General features: G+C 40.0%; 1 protein-coding gene across 7 annotated transcripts in view; it reads right to left on the bottom strand.

The window, feature by feature from the left end:
• Positions 1-19,394, bottom strand: part of Csde1 (cold shock domain containing E1, RNA binding) — a 37,756-nt gene extending 18,362 nt beyond the window's left edge. For 2 of the 7 annotated variants that reach the window (XM_006501397.1, XM_006501398.2), the window contains exons 1-4: positions 19,156-19,394; positions 10,613-11,036; positions 3,104-3,250; positions 935-1,133 (exon numbers count right to left, since the gene is read on the bottom strand). In XM_006501397.1, coding sequence (XP_006501460.1) covers positions 935-1,133; positions 3,104-3,241 — 337 coding nt within the window. In that variant the 5' untranslated portion in view covers positions 3,242-3,250; positions 10,613-11,036; positions 19,156-19,394. The other 5 variants (NM_144901.4, NM_001161854.2, NM_001310693.1 and 2 more) reach the window with 4 other exon arrangements.
• Between the last annotated feature and the right edge of the window lie 379 nt (positions 19,395-19,773).

Below are 19,773 nucleotides of genomic sequence, written 5' to 3'. Positions count from 1 at the left end.
CAAAGTATGGTTCCTAGGCCCGAAGCATCAACGTTACCTGGAAACTTAGGAGACCATGCAAATTCTTGAGCCTCACTTCAGACCTAGGTAAAGACAAACTCTGGGGAATCAAGTACAGCAATGTGTATTTTATTGAGCCTTCCAACCAACTGACACACACACGAGCATTTCAGACTTAGACTGAGTTAGTCTTAGACTATTTTAGACTGAGGCAGCTATAGATCATGACCTAGTTTTCATGGCATTTATATACATTACAAATAAGATAATACAGATTTGGAAACATCTTACTTTAGCTTCCTTATCTATAAAATGGAATAATTTCTAACATACAATATTGCTGAGAGGATTAAACAAAATAATGCTAAACAGCATGCACCCCCAGCATCTGGTACACACCAAATACTCATGTTAGCCACAGCTCTAAGTTCATTCTCAAGAATATTTTTATGTGAATCAGAGTTTTGCCTGTTTGTTCGTATGTATGTATGCAGACAACATTTGGTGACTGGTGCCCACAAAGGCCAGAAGAGGCCATCAGATGCCTTGCAACTGAGTATGTATGCGCTGAGGTTGGTGCTAGGAACTGAACGTAGGTCCTATACAAGAGTATCAAGTATTCAAACTACTGTGGCATCTTTCTAGCCTCTTGGGATTTTTTTTTGTTGTTTTAGTTTAAGAAATCTTATAATTTCATTCCTTTAAATCTTCTAAGTATCTAAAGAAAAAAAAAAAACAAACCTCAAATATATCTTTTTACCAGTTAAGTTTTTCAGATCTCAAAATGACATTGCCATAGTAAAAATTAGGGCACATATTTCAGTAGTAAGCAAAACTAATATGTTCATCTTTTCTGGCTTATAACAGACTGAAAAGTCCTATCAGGAACAAGCAGACACACAGTAGAAAGTTCAAAAGTGAGCTGACAGATTACCTCCTACTTTTAAGTCTTGGAGGTTGCCATTATATTGTGAACAGTGGAAGAAAAGTCTAGCTTGCCGTTCTGAACACTGAATGAATCCGTAAGAGGTCAAGAGTTTTTCAATAACCCCAGTTTCACGAAGTGCTGCTGAAGTACCATTGGGGTACCCATTGTGTCCATTGTTGTGGAGAAGGTTTGGATCAAAGCTCATCTGTTTAAAAAAAAAAAGTCAATATATATAGATCTATGTATACAAAACAAAAAAAAACCCCAAACAATACTAACACTAGGTAAAACAACACTTAGTGAAAGTTCTTAACATTAACTTTAAATTACTGAAGCAATTTTAAAATAATAGTGGTTAATATAAAAACTAGTAACCTAGAATTACCAGATTAAGAAAATATCTTAATACTATTTGGTAAGTCATGCAGATTAAATTCATAAAGTTAGCAGAAATTAACACAATAAATGTCTTATTCAATATTTAATTCAAATTTAAAAATTGTAGCACAACACACACTCAAGTCCTTAGGGAAAAAATTGAAAATTATGAGGGAAAAAAATTTGAAAATTATGAGTCAAAAATATCTCCAATACAAATTCCTAGCCATAGAGTTGTCTAACAATGTTTAGTTAATTTCTAAGGACATTCAAAACCTTTTTCTTGCTAAGAAAACACTGATATCTCTAATGTCATCTGTTTCAATGATCAATTCTGAGCTATATAATAAAGCAAATGAAACATTCTCTTCAGTGAAAAAGGAGTTACTGAAATACAATACAATACAATACAATGCAATCTGTTTAGGTCAAATACTTTTTTACTTTGGTGATTTCATAAATCATAAAAATGAATTATTTGTTAAGTTTGAAAGAAGCTAAGGGGCTAGAGAGATGTCTCAGCGGTTAAGAGCACTGACTGCTTTTCCAAAGGTACTGAGTTCAATTCCCAGCAACCATATGGTGGCTTCATAACCGCCTGTAATGGGATCTGAAACCCTTCTCTGGTGTGTCTGAAGATAGCTACAATGTACCCATATACATAAAATAAATTAATCCTAAGAAAAATAAAAAAGAAGCATAAGATGGAATAAGCATCCAAAAAAGGCTGAGTAATTTACCACAGAAGCACTAGCTCTAAGTCTTTACATTAACTTTAAAAGTCCCTTGCATTGAAATTATGACATAAACATTTCTAGCTCCATGAAATGTTGGGCAATTATTAAAAAAGATATATCTTCAATGACCAATATTCTTTATTATGTGAATGATGGGAGTTTCGTCTACATGTATGTCTGTGTATCACATACTGCTTACTCTCCATAAAGGCCGGAGTCCAGCAGTGGATCTGCTGGAACCAGAGTCACAGACAGGTGCGAGCTGCTAGGTATTGAGAATCAAACCTGGGTCCTTGGAAGAGCAGCCAGCACTCTTAACCACTGAGCCATCTCTCCAGTCCCAAGGACCAAAATTCTTGAAAAATAAATGGTTAAGTAAGGTGGTGGTGGAACAAGCCTTTAATCCCAGCATTGAGGAGACAGGGGCAGGTGGATCTGAGAGAGGTCCAAGCCACCCTACTCTACAGAGTAAATTCCATAAGAGGCAGAGCTACTGAGAGAAACCCTATATTAAAGGGAAAAAAAAGATAAACCGTTAAATAATACACTAATACATGGGATGTCCAAAATATGCAAATCAATGCACACCCGTTAGTAATTGGGTTCTATTTCCTTTGTATTAGCCACTGTTCTGAAATGTATTAACCTAATTTTCACAAAAACAATACACTATGCCCATTTTACCATGTAGAAAACAACCACTGGCCGAAATTCACTGATAGACAACTCAAACGAGGTCCACCTCCACACAACTGGCTTTAAATTCTCCAACTAAAGCCACTTGACAATTTAATTAAAACAGCAGAGTCAGATTCAGTGAAGATAAGGGTATAAACTCTCCTCTTCCAACAAGATCTAAGGCAAGCAATGCTTCTTCACTCTTTAAGACATTTTTACAACAGCAGGGTCCGAAAGTTAATCTTTCAAAAGTCAAAGTCAAAGAAATGATTAGGAAGCTATAAATTGAGCCTACTGGCACTTCAACCAGACGACGTGGCCCCCATAAGCCATGCGTGTAACACAATGCAAGACAAACTGAATCACTCCTTTCCTGACTTACAGATCTCTGATATGTGGGGGTCCTCTTTTGTTTTTTTGTCCAGGATGAGGTAGATGATGAAGATAAAGGTAAAGAAAGTGAAGGAGGGGCTGCAGGAGTGGGCTGAGGATCTGATGACACGGTAAGCATGTTCTCCATGTCAAGCAGCTGTGACAACATAGCATAATGTTTAACAAGTACAAGAGTAAATAAACGTCCAACTGAAAGGTTCTCTCAGATACATTAAACAGTCCTGTGTTATAAGGAACTTTACAAACGTCTTAAGAACACTAGTGGCACAATGCTAGCACATGCTTTTCATCCCTCATTGGTGGAGGCAGAGGCAGGCAGATCTCTGTGTTAAGAGGCCAGCCCGGTCTACAGAGCAAGTTCCAGGACAGCCAGGGCTATACAGAGAAACCCTGTCTCAAAAAACAAAACAAAAAAAGAACTTTAGTGGCTAATAAGGAGACCACTGTTCCAAATTTCTTTTCAATTTCCAAACAGTAAACAGAATCTATTATCAATTATAGCCCAATGGAAAATAGAATACTGCATTTATGGTTCTGCCCAAGATAAAAATTAGTTTCTATGAATATTACTATATGATATGAATATGAGCTATATAAATGTAGCTTATATCTCACTAAACTGATATATCAAATATACTTCTTATATAACTTAATATTACTGAAAATTAAACTGCAAACTCACTAAGTTGACAGTGAAGTCTCTTTCTTATTCATTTGTTCTCAGTATACTATAGTTGAAATATACTCGAATGAATGGCCCTACACATTTAGTTATCTAGGCTCGACTCCATAGCAGAGGCACTGTCAGCAGAAAGAAATGTATATATATGGAAGGCAAGCAAAGCACAAGCAAAGCACATGGACATCAACACGTTTATTCCCAGAACTAACTATTCAACCTCATTATGAAAGACATGACTATTTAATAAGATCTAATGTATAAGCCGGACTTATATTAGAAACATTAAAACACACTCCATAAATAATGCCCCTGAGATAATTTATAATAGGATGAAGTTTAAAACAAAACAAAGGAAAAATAAAAAGTCAAGCATGATAGCTCACGTGTATAATCCTAGCATTTGAGAGGCTAAAGCAGGCGTATTACTGAGTTGGGGGCCAGCAAGTACTATAATAAAATCCTGTTTTACAAAACAGGAGAAAACAGCACAACAAAAACAATCCTCCAACACATCAGTTCTCAACCTGTGGGTTGTGACCCCTTGGGGGAGAGGGGTTTCAAGAATGACTCTTTCACAGGGGTCTAAGACTACCCCAAAACAGACATTTACATTATGATCAACAGCAGCAAAATTATAGTTATGAAGTAACAATGAAAATAATCTTATAGCTGGGCAGTGGTGGCGCAGGCCTTTAATTCCAGCACTTGGGAGGCAGAGGCAGGTGGATTTTTGAGTTCGAGGCCAGCCTGGTCTACAGAGTAAGTTCCAGGACAGCCAGGGCTACACAGAGAAACCCTGTCTCGAAAAACCAAAAAGATTGAAAAAATAAATTAAAAAAAAGATTTTTATGGTTGGAGGTCACCACAACATGAGGTATTATATTAAAGGGTATTAAACATTAAGAAGGAAGGTTGAGAAGCACTGCTCCAAAACAAAACAAATACTTCAAGTAAGCACTTGTAATCCCAGCACTTAGAAAGTAAAGAGTTGATTTAAAAAAACAACAACAAAAAAACCCTTTGAAGACCTGATTACCAAAAAGGCTTAGAAACAAGAGATTCAATCAAACAAAAACTCACCCACAAACAAAACAAACTAAGTATACACACCATACTGGTGAAGAGGACACAAACCTATATTAACAGGTAACCTGTTTCCATAATACTGTTTATTTTTATTTTCTGTTCATTTGTTAGCACTCTTTCCAAGGCAACCAAAGTGTAATTATGCATTTATAAAACAGTTTTATAAACGTCTCACTGACATGTAATATAATCAAATTGATTTGAGGACCATTATTCTAGGTTACTGACTTAGATCAGGAATGTCAAAGTCCTATTTCTTCATGTTTAGATCTTAGTCTTACTACATGGATTTTTTTTAAAAGAATTAATTTATTTATTTTATATATGTGAGTACAGTGTAGCTGTCTTCAGACACCCCAGAAGAGGGCATCAGATCCCATTACAGATGGTTGTGAGCCACCATGTGGTTGCTGGGAATTGAACTCAGGTCCTCTGGAAGAGCAGCCAGTGCTCTTAACTGCTGAGACATCTCTCCAGCCCACTACATGGATTTTACAATGAACAGACAGACCCAGAAAGCTGTAACCCTAACCGGCCACCATCATTCATTTCCAAAATTTCCATTCCTGATACATTGTAGAAAGAAATCCCCCCTTTCTCTCCAGTCTGCCTGTCTTGAGTGCTTAAAGACATGTGCCACCATACCTGGCATGGTTCACACTCCTAACCCATGCTGGTTTATTATTCAATCAGGCAGACTTTGAAATAAGCTGTGGAGGATGATCCTGATCTCCTGAACCTTTCTGCCCCAGCCTCCTATGTGCTAGGAGTACAGATGTGCTCCTCCACATTGGCTCTCCTCTCAGCTTCCTAAACTCAGTAGTTGTTCTTACGATTGTTTTCGGCATAGATTTGCAATAACTATTACTAAAGTGTATTTCACCATTTTTATAGTATTTTGATTAAAGCAGAACAGTGATTATTTCCCTATTAGGCACACTAAAGTTTTTAGTAACTGTGTAACTTAAGCACACACCCTTTACTCAATTTATTAATACAGCACATTAGGGAAATATTCCAACCCTCACTACCCACCCCTACAACAAAATAACAAAAGCCCAAAAAAGACCGCGTGTCTGTAACCCAAGGACTTGGGAGGTAGATGCAAGAGGATGAGCTCAAGAACACCCTTTACTGTTAGAGAACAGCCTGGGCTGGGACCTGTCTTAAAAAGAAGTTGCAGCAGCAGCAACAACAACAACAACCCAACCAACAAAACACTGTAACCTATTGTTTTAAGTCACACCTTTAATCCCAGCACTTGGGAGGCAGAGGCAGGTGGATTTCTGAGTTTGAGGCCAGCCTGGTCTACAGAGTGAGTTTTAGGACAGCCAGGGCTATACAGAGAAACCCTGTCTCGAAAAACCAAAAATAAATAAATAAATAAAAATTCTATTTGTGTTTGTGGGTGGGTATGCCACAAACATTTTGTTTCCTGTGCAGTCAAGATCTATGAGCACCTAAATTGGGCCCTCTGGAAGTAGCTGCGAACAGACTTAACCCCTACACCATCACTTCATCTCCCTCAAGTGCCCTGTGCTGGTTAACTTGCACAGATCAAGCTTAAATTGCTAAAACGTTTATAGTCTTTTATTGTTCTGAATTCATACCCATATTAGGATGTTGGGATAGTTCAAGGTGTCCTTCACATAAAAAATTTAGATTAAGTATCTAGAGTTGCCAGGATGCATGTTTTCTGGTTCCTAAGTGAAACTGCTTAATTTCTTTTTTTTTTTGTTTTTTTCGAGACAGGGGTTCTCTGTATAGCCCTGGCTGTCCTGGACCTCACTTTGTAGACCAGGCTGGCCTCGAACTCAGAAATCCGCCTGCCTCTGCCTCCCGAGTGCTGGGATTAAAGGCGTGTGCCACCTCGCCTGGCTGAAACTGCTTAATTTTTAAAAATGTTTTTATTACCAGTTTTTTTTGAGCCATGGTTTTGCTGTATACTACTACAGGCCAGCCCTGAATGCACAATCCTCTTGCTTCAACTTTCTGAGGCATGTGCTACCCATACCTGGATCTCAAGTTTTTCTTTAAGTGGTCTTGATTGACTTGGGTTGGATATCTTAAGTAACATGGGAATTCTTTTGTGGAAGATCGAGTCTCATACAGCTGAGTTTAATTAATATTCCTGCTATTTACTAAAGTACCTACCACCAAGATGTACCAACTAAGTTTTATATGAATATTGATGAGTTTGTATCTTAAATAGAATTGTTAATACATCCTTAACTTGTGCAGTATTGTATGAAGAGAGTGAGTTATCAATTAAAAACATGCCTCTATATGAAAAAAAAAGTATCTACTTAGTATAACTGCTTATTATTAGAGCTTTAAGAAAAACAGGGCACAGGCTGGAGAGGTGGCTCAGCAGGTAAGAGCACTGACTGCTCTTCCAGAGGTCCTGAGTTCAATTCCCAGCAACCACATGGTGGGGCTCACAACCATTTGTAATGGGACCTGATGCCCTCTTCTGGTGTACATTAAGACAGCTACAGTGTATACACATAAAATAAATAAAACTTAAAAAAAAAAGATTCAAAACAAAACAAAAAACCAAAAGACAAAAACAGGGCACAACAGAATCTGGAACATATACCTGGAGACCTTCCTAAAAACCAGTCTGTTAAATTCATTGGTTCCTACCCTGACTTTGGGAACAGTGCCTTTAGTTTTAGAACATGGGTCTCCATTTATGTTATTGCCATGTCCCTTATAGTTAGCAAGTTATCCTGTCACCCATTAAAAGCTTCAGTTTTCTCTCGATACTACTGCTATAAACTCGAAAATAAAAATTACCTTCAGAAAAACAAACAACCCCCTAGGATTTTCTACATTTTTATTTTGTCATCTTTAAACTGTTTTAATTAAATGACTCAAACTAATTCATGTGTACTTTCTCAAGCCACTAAATCTCTTCCCAAGCCTTTTGTTTCTCCCTATCCCTCTATATTTACACATTCTCATCTATGTACTACTTGTATAAATTTTACACACACACACACACACACGTATGTGTGTGTGTATTCCCCTTTAAAACTAGGGTTTCCAAACTATAACCACGTATATGAATGGAAATGAATAGAAATGAATAATGAAACCCATTGCTTCTTTGTATGCTAACCTAAAAATGAAAACAAACTAACACCACTCAGGGATTCTATTACATTACCAATGCTTCCTTAATAGGAAACTTCTTTCATTTAAGCATTTTACAACTTTACAATCACAACATTAGATCTCTGGCCTTAGAGTCAAGATCTTCTACTTCAATTGTATGGTTTACAACTATGTGCATATAACCCACTTTTCAGAAGTTAGGAGTACACAGGGTATATTCATCTTATATACTGAAAACTGTTCATACAGCAATATTCAGAATACAAAGATTAGATCAAGCTGTAGCAAATGAAATTTTTACTCTATATCCATCTCTGTAATTCATATCTGTGAAATAAATATGGAAAACTTTCACACAACCATCTAGCATCCTTAAGATACAGTCTTGCTGTTACCCATACTGTCTTCAAGTTGTGGGCTCAAGTCCTGCCTCTCAGCCCACCAAGAAATTGAGACTAGAAGCACACATTTCTCCCCAGTCTCTTCCTTTAGCTTATAAGCAGCTTTAGTTTGTGGTAGGCATCTCCATCTAGCCCAAAAGAAGGAATAGCCTAAACTTACTCAGACGAAGAAGAAAAAGACACAAGATATGCTAGAACAATTATCATAAAATTGGTTCTGGAGATAAATTTATCACTAAGAATAGTTATCATTGCCGGGCAGTGGTGGTGCATGCCTTTAATCCCAGCACTTGGGAGGCAGAGGCAGGCAGATTTCTGAGTTCGAGGCCAGCCTGGTCTACAAAGTGAGTTCCAGGAGGTTAAGAGCACTGACTACTCTTCCAGAAGTCCTGAGTTCAACTCCCAGCAGCCACATGGTGGTTTACAACCATCTGTAATGACCTCATCTAGTGCATTTGAAGACAGCTACAGTGTACTCATATACATAAAGAAAAAAAAAAAACCTTTTTTTTTTTTTTTTTTTTAAAAAGAAAGGGGCTGGTGAGATGGCTCAGTGGGTGAGAGCACCCGACTGCTCTTCCGAAGGTCAGGAGTTCAAATCCCAGCAACCACATGGTCGCTCACAACCATGACTCCCTCTTCTGGAGTGTCTGAGGACAGCTACAGTGTACCTACATATACTAAATAAATAAATAAATCTTAAAAAAAAAGAAAAGAAAGAAAGAAAAAAAGAAAAGAAAATAGGAAACAAAATGAGAGCCAAGGAGTGGTGGCACAAACCTTTCATCCCAGCACTTGGTAGGCAAAGGCAGGTGGATCCCTGAGTTTGAGGCTAGCCTGGTCTAGAGACAAAGTTTCAGGACAACCAAAGCTAGATAGAGAAACCCTTGTCTAAAAGGAAGGAAGGAAAAGAAATGACATGGGTAGCTAAGAGCACTTGCTGGTCTTGCTAAGGACCAAGCTTCAGTTCCCAGCACTCACATGGTACTTCACTACCATCTGTAACTCAAGTTCCAGGAAATTCAATGCCTCTTCTAGCCTCTGAAGGATCCTGCCAGCACATGGTGCACAAATATACACTCAGGCACATACTCATACACAAAAAAATAAAATCAAAAGAAAGTGCTCCTCCACAACAGACCTGAGTGCTTCTTGAAATGAGTAAGACAAACTGTTTCCATTTTCATTAAATTTCATCTGCAACATTTTTAAACCGCTGTCAACCTTTTGAAATCATCTTCCTTTGTGTTCCTTTCCTATGTGTTTGTGTTGCTCTTCTTTAATGTTCTCTTCATAGTATTTCCTTTATTACCTATAACCCAATGATTCTGATTCCGTTCTCCATTCAAAGACTATTTTAGAAAACTAAAAAGAAAAAAAAATCGCTCTTTATAACTCTAATTCCCTCAGATAACTAATATACCATACTAGCAGTCTTTGACTTCTGATTTCAAACTGAAAAGAGGTCCCCATTTCAACAAGCTCTGACACAAACTTCTTTTAGTGAATGACAAACGGTCTTTCTAGTTTGGACAACTCGATGGACTAAGGCTGTTTTCTCCCTAGGCTTAGCTTCACATCGAACCTGTTACAAGATCCTTTTACCATTAGAACCCCACTTCTGCCTGCTCACCAGCCTTTGTCTTAACTGTCTACTCTTTCAGTAGATTTTCTCATCTTCAATGAATCAAGCCATCTTCCCTTTGAAAAAGTCCATAACTTCTAATAACCATCCAATAGCTCCCATTCATACAGAACAGAGCTAATATACTCTAACTTTCAGAACTTAGCTCCCAAAAGCTTCTCTGTCCAGTTACTCAAGACAACCCATAAAAACTGTATTCTCTAGCCTGTGTATAACTCAATTGCTCACTACAGTCCTGTGCTCTCAAGCCTCCTAGAGAATCTGAGAACTATTGCTTCTGTACTCTAGAGAAGACCCTTTCCTCCTGACAAAGTATTGCTTTGTCCAGATGCCTCCTGTTCCTTATACTCTTAGCACCGAGAACCTTCTCTTTTAGTTCATATTTAACAGTAATATTTTGTGTTAAAATATTCTAAATGTACATTTGTGAACACTTTATTCACTACCATACATACTCTTCTGGCACTAGCGATACCTAACAAGCAATACAGTAAGCATGCAAACCACCCATGCATATACTACCATGTTCAGCTCATAGATTAACCAATGAAAATTCAAACCTACCTCGCAGTGATAATCAAATATTGCACTTTCAGTAGTATTTGCTGACTCTTCTTTTTTCAGCACAAGTTCCAAAGGATGAAAGTTGCTAGTATTTAAAAAAAGAAAAAAAAAAGAAAAAGAAAAAAAGAAAAAAAAAAGGAGAGCGAGAGGAAATGATCTACCAAGCTAATAAAGAATACAACTGCTGCTGCACCGGGCAATCTCACAGTACAGCACTGAAGAAAACAAAGACTACTAGCAGCGTTGGGAAGTGCTCTTTCAAAGCTGTTGAGTAGGCACAAACTTCTTGTTTCAGATCAAGTGTTGTGTCTTCAACTTGTGTACTCTTCTTTGGTGTTGTTGGTTGTTGCGGGTCTGTTCCTTGCCTGATCTGAACTTGAAGCAGCAGTTTCAGGTGGTAAAGTCTGTTCTGTTACACTTCATACTGGAGATAGAGACAAAGACAAAAGTTAGCTATTAGAGAACCAGGGTCAGAGAGTGGAAGGATCCAGTGATGCAAGTACTTGAAACTGTTCACTCTTGAGTGCTCAAGTGAGGATGGCCTACATCCTCTGCAAAGACCCCAAATTATCCCAAAGTCCTGCTAATCTCTTCATCACCTGCAAAGTTATGATATCCAGCTAGCACAAGCATCTTACAGACATCTGTGTGTTAGGCTTTATTGAAAACAAACTCCCCATTGAAGTATGCAATCTAGATCTAGATCAGAAAAGCTACACTGGAGAAAAGTAGAATACAGAACACAAAATTCAGTTGCTAGGTAGGCTAACCACCTAGCTAACACACTACATCAGTAGGCACACTCCTTTCACCAGTATACTAGCAGCAAAGTAATGCAGCGAACACACACAACTAAGAGGGAATCTGAACAGAACCTGGAAAACTAAGAGTAAATAAACAACTAAGTATCCTGCGCATAAAGATCACTAAGACAAGCCTGAACAACTACAAAATATTAAGTTCTTTGAAAATAGGAACACTGTAGCATTATGTGATTTCTCCTTAAAAACCATGGCCTGTGTGCATGGATGTCAAGATGGTTTTTTGGAAGTCACCTTAGGTTGCTAGTAGTGAACTCAATTCCTTTACCCACTGTGCCATCTTGTTGTCCCTCGTGGCATTTTTGGGGGGAGGAAGTGCAAGACACTGTATCTCTTTGTAGACCCAGCTGTCTTGGAATTCTGTAGACCAAGCTGGCCTCAAACTCAGGGATCGACCTGCCTCTGCCTCCTGAGTGATGGAATTAAAAGCATGGACTCTCATGGAATTTTTTACTTTTTTAAGTCTTGCTTCAAGTCAAGACCTCTGGCATGGATGGACAATGACAAGTGTGGTGTATTTCAGAGGAACTGACTAGGTCAGCCTGGATAGAAGAGAGGGTCGGTAACAGTGGGAAGAAAGCTACTGAGACAGGTGCAGTGGAACCAGATTATGAGAGAGAAGGCGCTCCTGCAGTCTGTGTTCTGACAGACTACCAGGGCACATGCACATATATGTATATGTGCCCACACATATACACACAAAATAAAATGCAATAGAAAATTGTTACAAGCCACTGAATGAAATGGTTCAGCATGTAAAGACTTTTCCACCAAGATTCCCAGGACCCACGTGGTGGGAGAGAGCTGACTTAGCAAGCTGTCCTCTGCAACCTACACAATTGTGTACCTGCACACTGATAAATTCAAGTACAAAGAAAATAAATGTAAAAACGAGTATTATTTTAGATGAGGTTTTTCCTATGTTGCCTAGGCTGGTCTTGAATTCTTGTCCCCAGGGAATTTTCCCACAATCTCACCTCCCAAGATGCTAGGAATACAGGTGCACATTACATTTGGCAACTGTTTTGTATGAAAAGAAAAATAGTAAACAAGTTGAAAGATAATATTTTCATTTGAAAAACATTACAAAACAAGAATGGTGCCAAGCCAGTAATATGGCTTATTGAATAAAGGTATTTACTTGGTGCACAAGGCTGAAAACTTGAGTTCAATCCCTGGGAACCCCTGTAAAAGTAGACAGAGGAAAAAAATCCAAAGTTGTCTTCTGACTTCCATAACTTGACCCCTGTACCTTGGCATACTCATAATCAAATACACAATAGTTAGGGCAACAGGGTGACTATAAGGTGATCTAGATGTGGTAGGACATGCCCACAATTCCACACCTATGTAGAGTAACCATGTTTCAGAAAACAAAGGCTGGGCGGAATGAAGCCATGCCTCTGATCCTAGCACTGGAGAGGCAGAGACAGGCAGATCTCTGTGCAGTCCAGGCCAGCCTGGTCTACAAATTGAGTTCCAGGACAGCCACAGATACACAGAAAAATTGTCTATTTACAAAAGGAGGAAGAGGAGGAGGAGTTTTTAAAATTTGAACTGGAGGACACAACATGTTGATAACTGTCTAAGAAATAAAGACTCCTACAATCTACAATCTGAGAATATTGCAGAGCCAATCTTGAATACTAATGGGGCCTAGCAATATATATATTAAGCACAATTGAGAAGAAGAATTAGTGTCTTCTTATTTGTAGATTTTATAGGTAACTGAATGGTTTTCAACCAAATCAAGTCTCAAAACTTGTAGTTTATATAAAATTGGCTAGCTACTCCAAATAACATTCATAAGTGGTATTGACTCCTTTAACTGTCTGAAAACAAATGCATCTCCTTTTATTCCTTCTAAAGCCAGACACTTTAAAAATAGAGAACAATTGGGCTGGAGAGATGGCTCAGAGGTTAAGAGCACTGGCTGCTCTTCGAGAGGTCCTGAGTTCAATTCCCAGCAACCACATGGTGACTCATAATCATCTAAATGAAGTCTGGTCTGGTGCCCTCTTCTGGCATGCAGGCATACAGCAGGTAGAATGCTGTATACATAATAAATCTTAAAAAAAAAAAAAGTAGAGAACAATTGAAGAGTCTCAACTGTTTCCCCCACTGTTCCACAGGTAAAGAGTATCACTAATTATCAATTATTGTGTTACTTTAGGAGTTAAAGCAAAAAGTACTTTCTTTTTAGAGGAAAAACAAAGACCCAACCAAATTGGTCAGAATCTCCACTACCAGAATTTCACTGAACTTTAAAAAACACAAACTATGCTTTCTTTGACCTTTTTTGTTTTCTTCCTCCTTTGTGTGTTTTGTGGTGCTGAGAACTGAACCCTCTATGTCATTCATGCTAGGCAAATGCTCTACTACTGAGCATTGTCTTGTGAAACTAAGATTAATGATAAACTTTAGATAATGCTGGGCTATGGTGGTACATTCCTTTAATCTTAGCACTTAGGAGACATAGGCAGACAAATCTTAGTGAGGTCAGCCTGACCTACAGTTCAAGGACAGCCAAGGCTCCAGAGAAGCCATGTCAAACCAATCAACCAACCACCCACCCAAACAAACAAATCCCCCCCCCAAAAAAAACTTTAGATAACTAATAATATAAATTGCCAGGTTGACAGATCTGAGTTCATGGCCAGCCTTGTCTACAGATCAGGTTCCAGGACAGAAACCTGTCTTGAAATACTAAACAAAATATGTAAATAAAATAAAAAATAAAAATGCAAGTCATTATTAAGGGGAACTAAAAAATTGATGCAACTATCCTTTTGTATATATTCAGTAGTAACAACTGGGCTGGGCTGTTAGAGATCTGGATACTTGGGACATTTAAAAGTATGAATCAGCATGGAACTGCTATTCAACACAACAGACAGGGTGAGAAGCTAAAGAAATTATTTTCCAACAAAAACCTACTCTACGCTAGGTCTAATTTGAGACACCACGTAGTAGAACATGACCTTGAACTTTTAACACTGTCCCTGAAGTTGGGATTGCTGGGTTTGCCACTATATTCAGTTTTATGCTGGGCTGGGGACTGAACCCAGAACTTTGAGCAAACTTTTAAGCTATATTCCCAGTACATACACTTGTATACCTACATTTCTAATTTAAACTTTCCTGCTGGTCATGGTGACGCACGCCTTTGATCCCAGCACTTGGGAGGCAGAGGCAGGCAGATTTGAGTTCAAGGCCAGCCTGGTCTACAAAGTGAGTTCCAGGACAGCCAGGGCTATAACAGAAAAACCCTGTCTCAAAAAAACAAAAATAAAAATAAATAAAAATTAATGTACACATGTAATTGACCAAATAAATCATTCCTTGAAATTAGTGTTATTTTATAATTACAATATATTTCAGTTCAACTTATTCCCCACTCCCACAACTTGGGCAGGGTTTCTCTGTATAGTCCTACAATTTCCTTTGTAGAGCAGGCTGGCCTCAAACTCAGAGATCTATCTGCCCCGGTCTCCTAGCTGCTGGGATCAAAGACATGAACCACCATGCCCAGTTCTCAAGTTACATTTTCAATGTTTAATAGCCACACCTAGCTTAGTGGCTAAAGCACTGCAGAATAAGCCATCAACTGAGAAGGAAAAACATGTCTTTTAAAGCAACAGTAAGTTTACTAGGCAAAGATTTCAACTAATAAAAGGAGGCAATATCCACCAAAGACTTGCTTGCTTACTGGAGTTTGTAATTACCAAGTTGGACAAACAGAAATGCAATTTATTTTCTGTAGCTTTAAACCAATGGTATTTTACCTGTACAATGTTGGGAAAGAGCAGAGACATTTATTGTCAACTTTGTATTAATGCTGTACCTTAGCATTAAAAGACACTAAATATTTCTAAAGTTTTGTATTGGTTTGTTTTTAATTATTATTACCACATTCAAGTGGAAAACATCTAATGCAAGATAAAGGGGATTTCTAAATCCTGCTTGGGTAAAAGGGATTTAAAAACAAGTGCCTTGGTTGTGGTGGCACACACCTTTAAGACAAGCACTCAGGAGACATAGAGTCAGGTGGATCTCTGAATTGAGGCCAGACTTGTCTACAGTGAGACCCTCTGTCTTGGAATGATGAGATTCAAGAAGGAAAACAAAACAAAACAAAAGTTATGCCAGGCAGTAGTGGTGCAGGCAGGAGGATCTCTGAGATTGATAAGGCCAGCCTGGTCTACAGAGCTAGTTCCAGGACAGACAGAGCTACAGAGAGAAACCCTATCGTGAAAAGCATGTATACATGTATATGTATGTTATATGTGTACACACACACACACACACTCAAAACCAAAACACCACAAGTCACAGCAGTTTCACCACATAAATTATTGCCACTAACTAAATTTTTATAGTTGTAACCACTGTATAAAATTCTGAATTTTTTCATGTTGTGAAACAAGGTCTCCCTATGTAGCCCAGGATGGCTTCCAATTCAAAAATCCTCCTGTCTAAGCTTCCCAACTGCTTAAACAGTTTGGGCAAAGATCTCAAAATGATTCTCCCTTTGTTTTCAGAAAAGAAAGCTTCAAAAAACACAATTCTTTGTGTCTTACAAAATGTCAACATTTCAACTTGATTTTGCAACATAGTGTTAATATTTTACTCAAAAAAATATATATTTGGAGCTGAGATGAAAGGATGGACCTCGTAGAGACTGCCATATCCAGGGATCCACCCCATAATCAGCATCCAAACGCTGACACCATTGCATACACTAGCAAGATTTTATTGAAAGGACCCAGATGTAGCTGTCTCTTGTGAGACTATGCCGGGGCCTAGCAAACACTGAAGTGGATGCTCACAGTCAGCTAAAGGATGGATCATAAGGCTCCCAATGGAGGAGCTAGAGAAAGTAGCCAAGGAGCTAAAGGGATCTGCAACCCTATAGGTGGAACAACATTATGAACTAACCAGTACCCCGGAGCTCTTGACTCTAGCTGCATATATATCAAAAGATGGCCTAGTCGGCCATCACTGGAAAGAGAGGCCCATTGGACTTGCAAACTTTATATGCCCCAGTACAGGGGAACACCAGGGCCAAAAAGGGGAAGTGGGTGGGCAGGGGAGTGGGGGTGGGTGGATATGGGGGACTTTTGGTATAGCATTGGAAATGTAAATGAGCTAAATACCTAATAAAAAATGGAAAAAAAAATATATATCATTCAAAAGGAACTTCCACTATCACCTACCTTGCTTAAAAAAGTACAGCCCTCATAGAGATGTAGTTAATACCACTAAACTTTATACTTCAAAAAAAGTCAAAACTAAGGTTTAGCCGGGCGTGGTGGCTCACGCCTTTAATCCCAGCACTCCGGAGGCAGAGGCAGGCGGATTTCTGAGTTCGAGGCCAGCCTGGTCTACAGAGTGAGTTCCAGGACAGCCAGGGCTATACAGAGAAACCCTGTCTCAAAAAACGAAAGAAAGAAAAACAAACAAACAAACAAACAAACAAACAAAAAACCCACTAAGGTTTACATTACATAAAAATGGAATGACTGAAGGGAGGGTGTGAAAGAAAAAGAAAGCAGTTCATAGTTTTCATTAGCTGGAAACTTACCACAACTTCCAATCATTCCTATAAAGGTCACACTTAAGTCAGAACTTATTTTTATGAAAAAAGAAAACCTATCGTCTGTGCTTCAAATACTCTGCTTTTCCACTCAGCTGCTATAAATACTCATGGTGATGGTAAACATCAGAGCAGCTGCAAAACCAAACTACTACCAGCTCTTTACATTCCAGTTCTAAGAGGAAAAGAAACAAGGACAAGTATTAGATCCAAGGTTCTTTTTGGTTTTTAATATTTTGATACAAGGTTTCTCAATGTGGCCCTGGTTGTCCTAGAACTTGCTCTGCAGATTAAGTTGGCCTTAAACTCAGAGATCTGCCTGCCTCTGCCTCAGAAGTGCTAGGTCTGTAGTGATGGGACTAAAGAAGGGACAGGTAACTACTGCCTAGATTTTATAACTTACATATTCGTGGCTGTTTATGTACACAATCTGCTTCTTATCCACATTAATAATTATATCGCCTGTCAATTTAGTAATGAGTTTGCCTTCTAGTACCTAAAAATCAAGATGATCGACAGGCATGGCAGTAGTACATGCCTTTAATCCTGCACTTGGGAGGCAGGGACAAGCAGATCTCTGTAACTTCAAGGACAGCCTGGTCCACGGAGTTCGAGGCCAGACAAGGCTACACAGTAAGACCCTATCTCAAAAAAAGAAAAGGAAAGGAAAAGAAAGGGGGTGGGGAGGGCAGACTGAGCATTTTGGTAGCTTGAATTAATGCCCTATAATTTGGAACTTATTTTTTTAAAAAGTAGGTTAGAGCAAGCAAGCAGTCTAGACAGCCAGCCATTTCAAGGCTAACCTAGGTTGCACAGTTTAAGGCTATAACCAATAAACAAAAGAAAAACAAACTTGGCAGTTTTGTGAACTAGAAGTTCACATCAGCCTAACATAATGTCCAAACTCAACTACAATCTTTAAACATCCTTAGTTCCTTTCTGCCCGTCCTCCTCAACTGCTTAAACAGCACTATCTTTTTGCTCATTTTAGTTGCAGAACAAGGAAACTAAGTGGTTTAATAATGTTCAGAATGTTTTCTGCAGTGGAAAGTGTTAAGGAGTACTCCCTGCTCACCTGTGAGTCAGGTTGGAGACCAGCCACAAAGGTGTTTCTAAGGTTAACTCTTTAAAGCAAAAGAACCGGGGCACTAAGATTGGGTATGGTTGAAACGTTCGACGGTCAAATCTTCCAATTTAATTTGCTCTCCGACTGGGGCTCTCACACTAGATAGATACATGACAAAGCCAAGCCATTCATTGCACAATGTAGGCCAGCGCTTGCACCACGGAGGGAGGGCATCACGGAACTCTCCTAACGCATGCCATTTACCCCAGACAGAAAGGTGGGAGACACGTGCCTAGAACGGGGCCCGACTCCTTTTTCAAATGCCAAAGGACAGTTAGGTGTGGAGACCCAGCCACAAGAGAATGTGAGTAAAGGTGTCAATTCCGCCGCGCTAGGGTCAGATGTGGCTGAGGGAACAGAGGTGTCCCGCAGCACTTTCCCTAGATGGAACAGGGTCTCAACCCACACACAAAGAAGGCGCCACTGCCGCACTGCGCTCTGGTAGTCGTAGTAGTATCCCCAAAGCCAGTGACGGCCAAGACAGACAAGGTCCCGAAAAAAAGAACAGGCCCTTCTCCCCGGCCTCTTCCAGCTGCACACAAAGGACCGCGCCACCACCCCCTCACCCCTCCCGCCGGGACTTGTAGTTCCCTTTCCCCCGCCAAGCCGCAGAGGGGGAAGAGGACGGACTACAGCTCCCGGCAGCCTTCGCGCCCGAGCCCCGCACCCTCTGCCTCCATCTTGGCTGCGGTCGGAGTTTCCATTTTCGCTCCCTCCCCCCACTTCAGTCACCGACACCGACACCGACACCGCCGCTACCCGCACCCCCTGGCCTCACCTCCTCACTAAGGCTTCGCGGCCGGCCCTGAGGCCGAGACGGTTGAAGCCAGGGTGAAAAAGGGACGCCTGGAGTAGGAACTCACACTGAACTCTCCTCCATCCGGAATTCTAGGAGTGCCCACTCTGACACTCAGAGGTCCCTCCCGTTAACCTGAGTCTCCTCAGCTGTCTTTAACCTGGCTCGTTGCTACCCCCACTTTAACACTGAGGTCGTACTCACCCCAACAGCTCAGCGCCCCCTCTCCAGCGCCGCCATAAGCAGCACGGCCCGGTACGTAGGAATAAATCTCGCTTCTCTCGCGAGAGTTGCAGGCTCCGAGCGCGTGCACGGGAAGGTGGGGGGAGCGTGCTCTTAGTACGCTTGCGCGCGAGGGCTGAGTGACGCCAGCCGCTGACCTGCGTTTAGCCACACGCAAGCCGGTGACTCTTCTTCTCTACGTTCGCCCCTGGGTAGTGCCAGAAGCAATCTCTGCGTTTAGTGACTCTGCTGCGACGCTGGGGGCGGGGCGAAGGGTGAATTTAGGCGTTCACCCGGTGTTCGCGAGCCCGAAAGCTTTCAGCGACGAGGCTTGAGTAGGAAGGCCTTATGAAGTAGGAACAGTTCTGAGGGCAGATCCGGGAGTGTCGTGAATAAAAAGATTTCACTTTCCTCAGCCATAATCCAGGAGTCCAAATCGCAGTTTCTCTTTAGTCACGGGACAGGCTTTCTCCTGTCTCCTACATTAGAAGGGATTTCATTGCTTTAGAGAAAAGTTTTTAACAAAGTAATTTGTAAAGCTTTTGTCTTCCAGAAACTACATTGCTTGCGACAGACAAAAATAAGCGAGGCTGTATTATC

The sequence above is a fragment of the Mus musculus genome, chromosome 3 (assembly GCF_000001635.26).
Source record: "Mus musculus strain C57BL/6J chromosome 3, GRCm38.p6 C57BL/6J".
NCBI classification, from domain to species: domain Eukaryota; kingdom Metazoa; phylum Chordata; class Mammalia; order Rodentia; family Muridae; genus Mus; species Mus musculus.
This window is presented reverse-complemented; position numbering and strand designations above follow the sequence as displayed.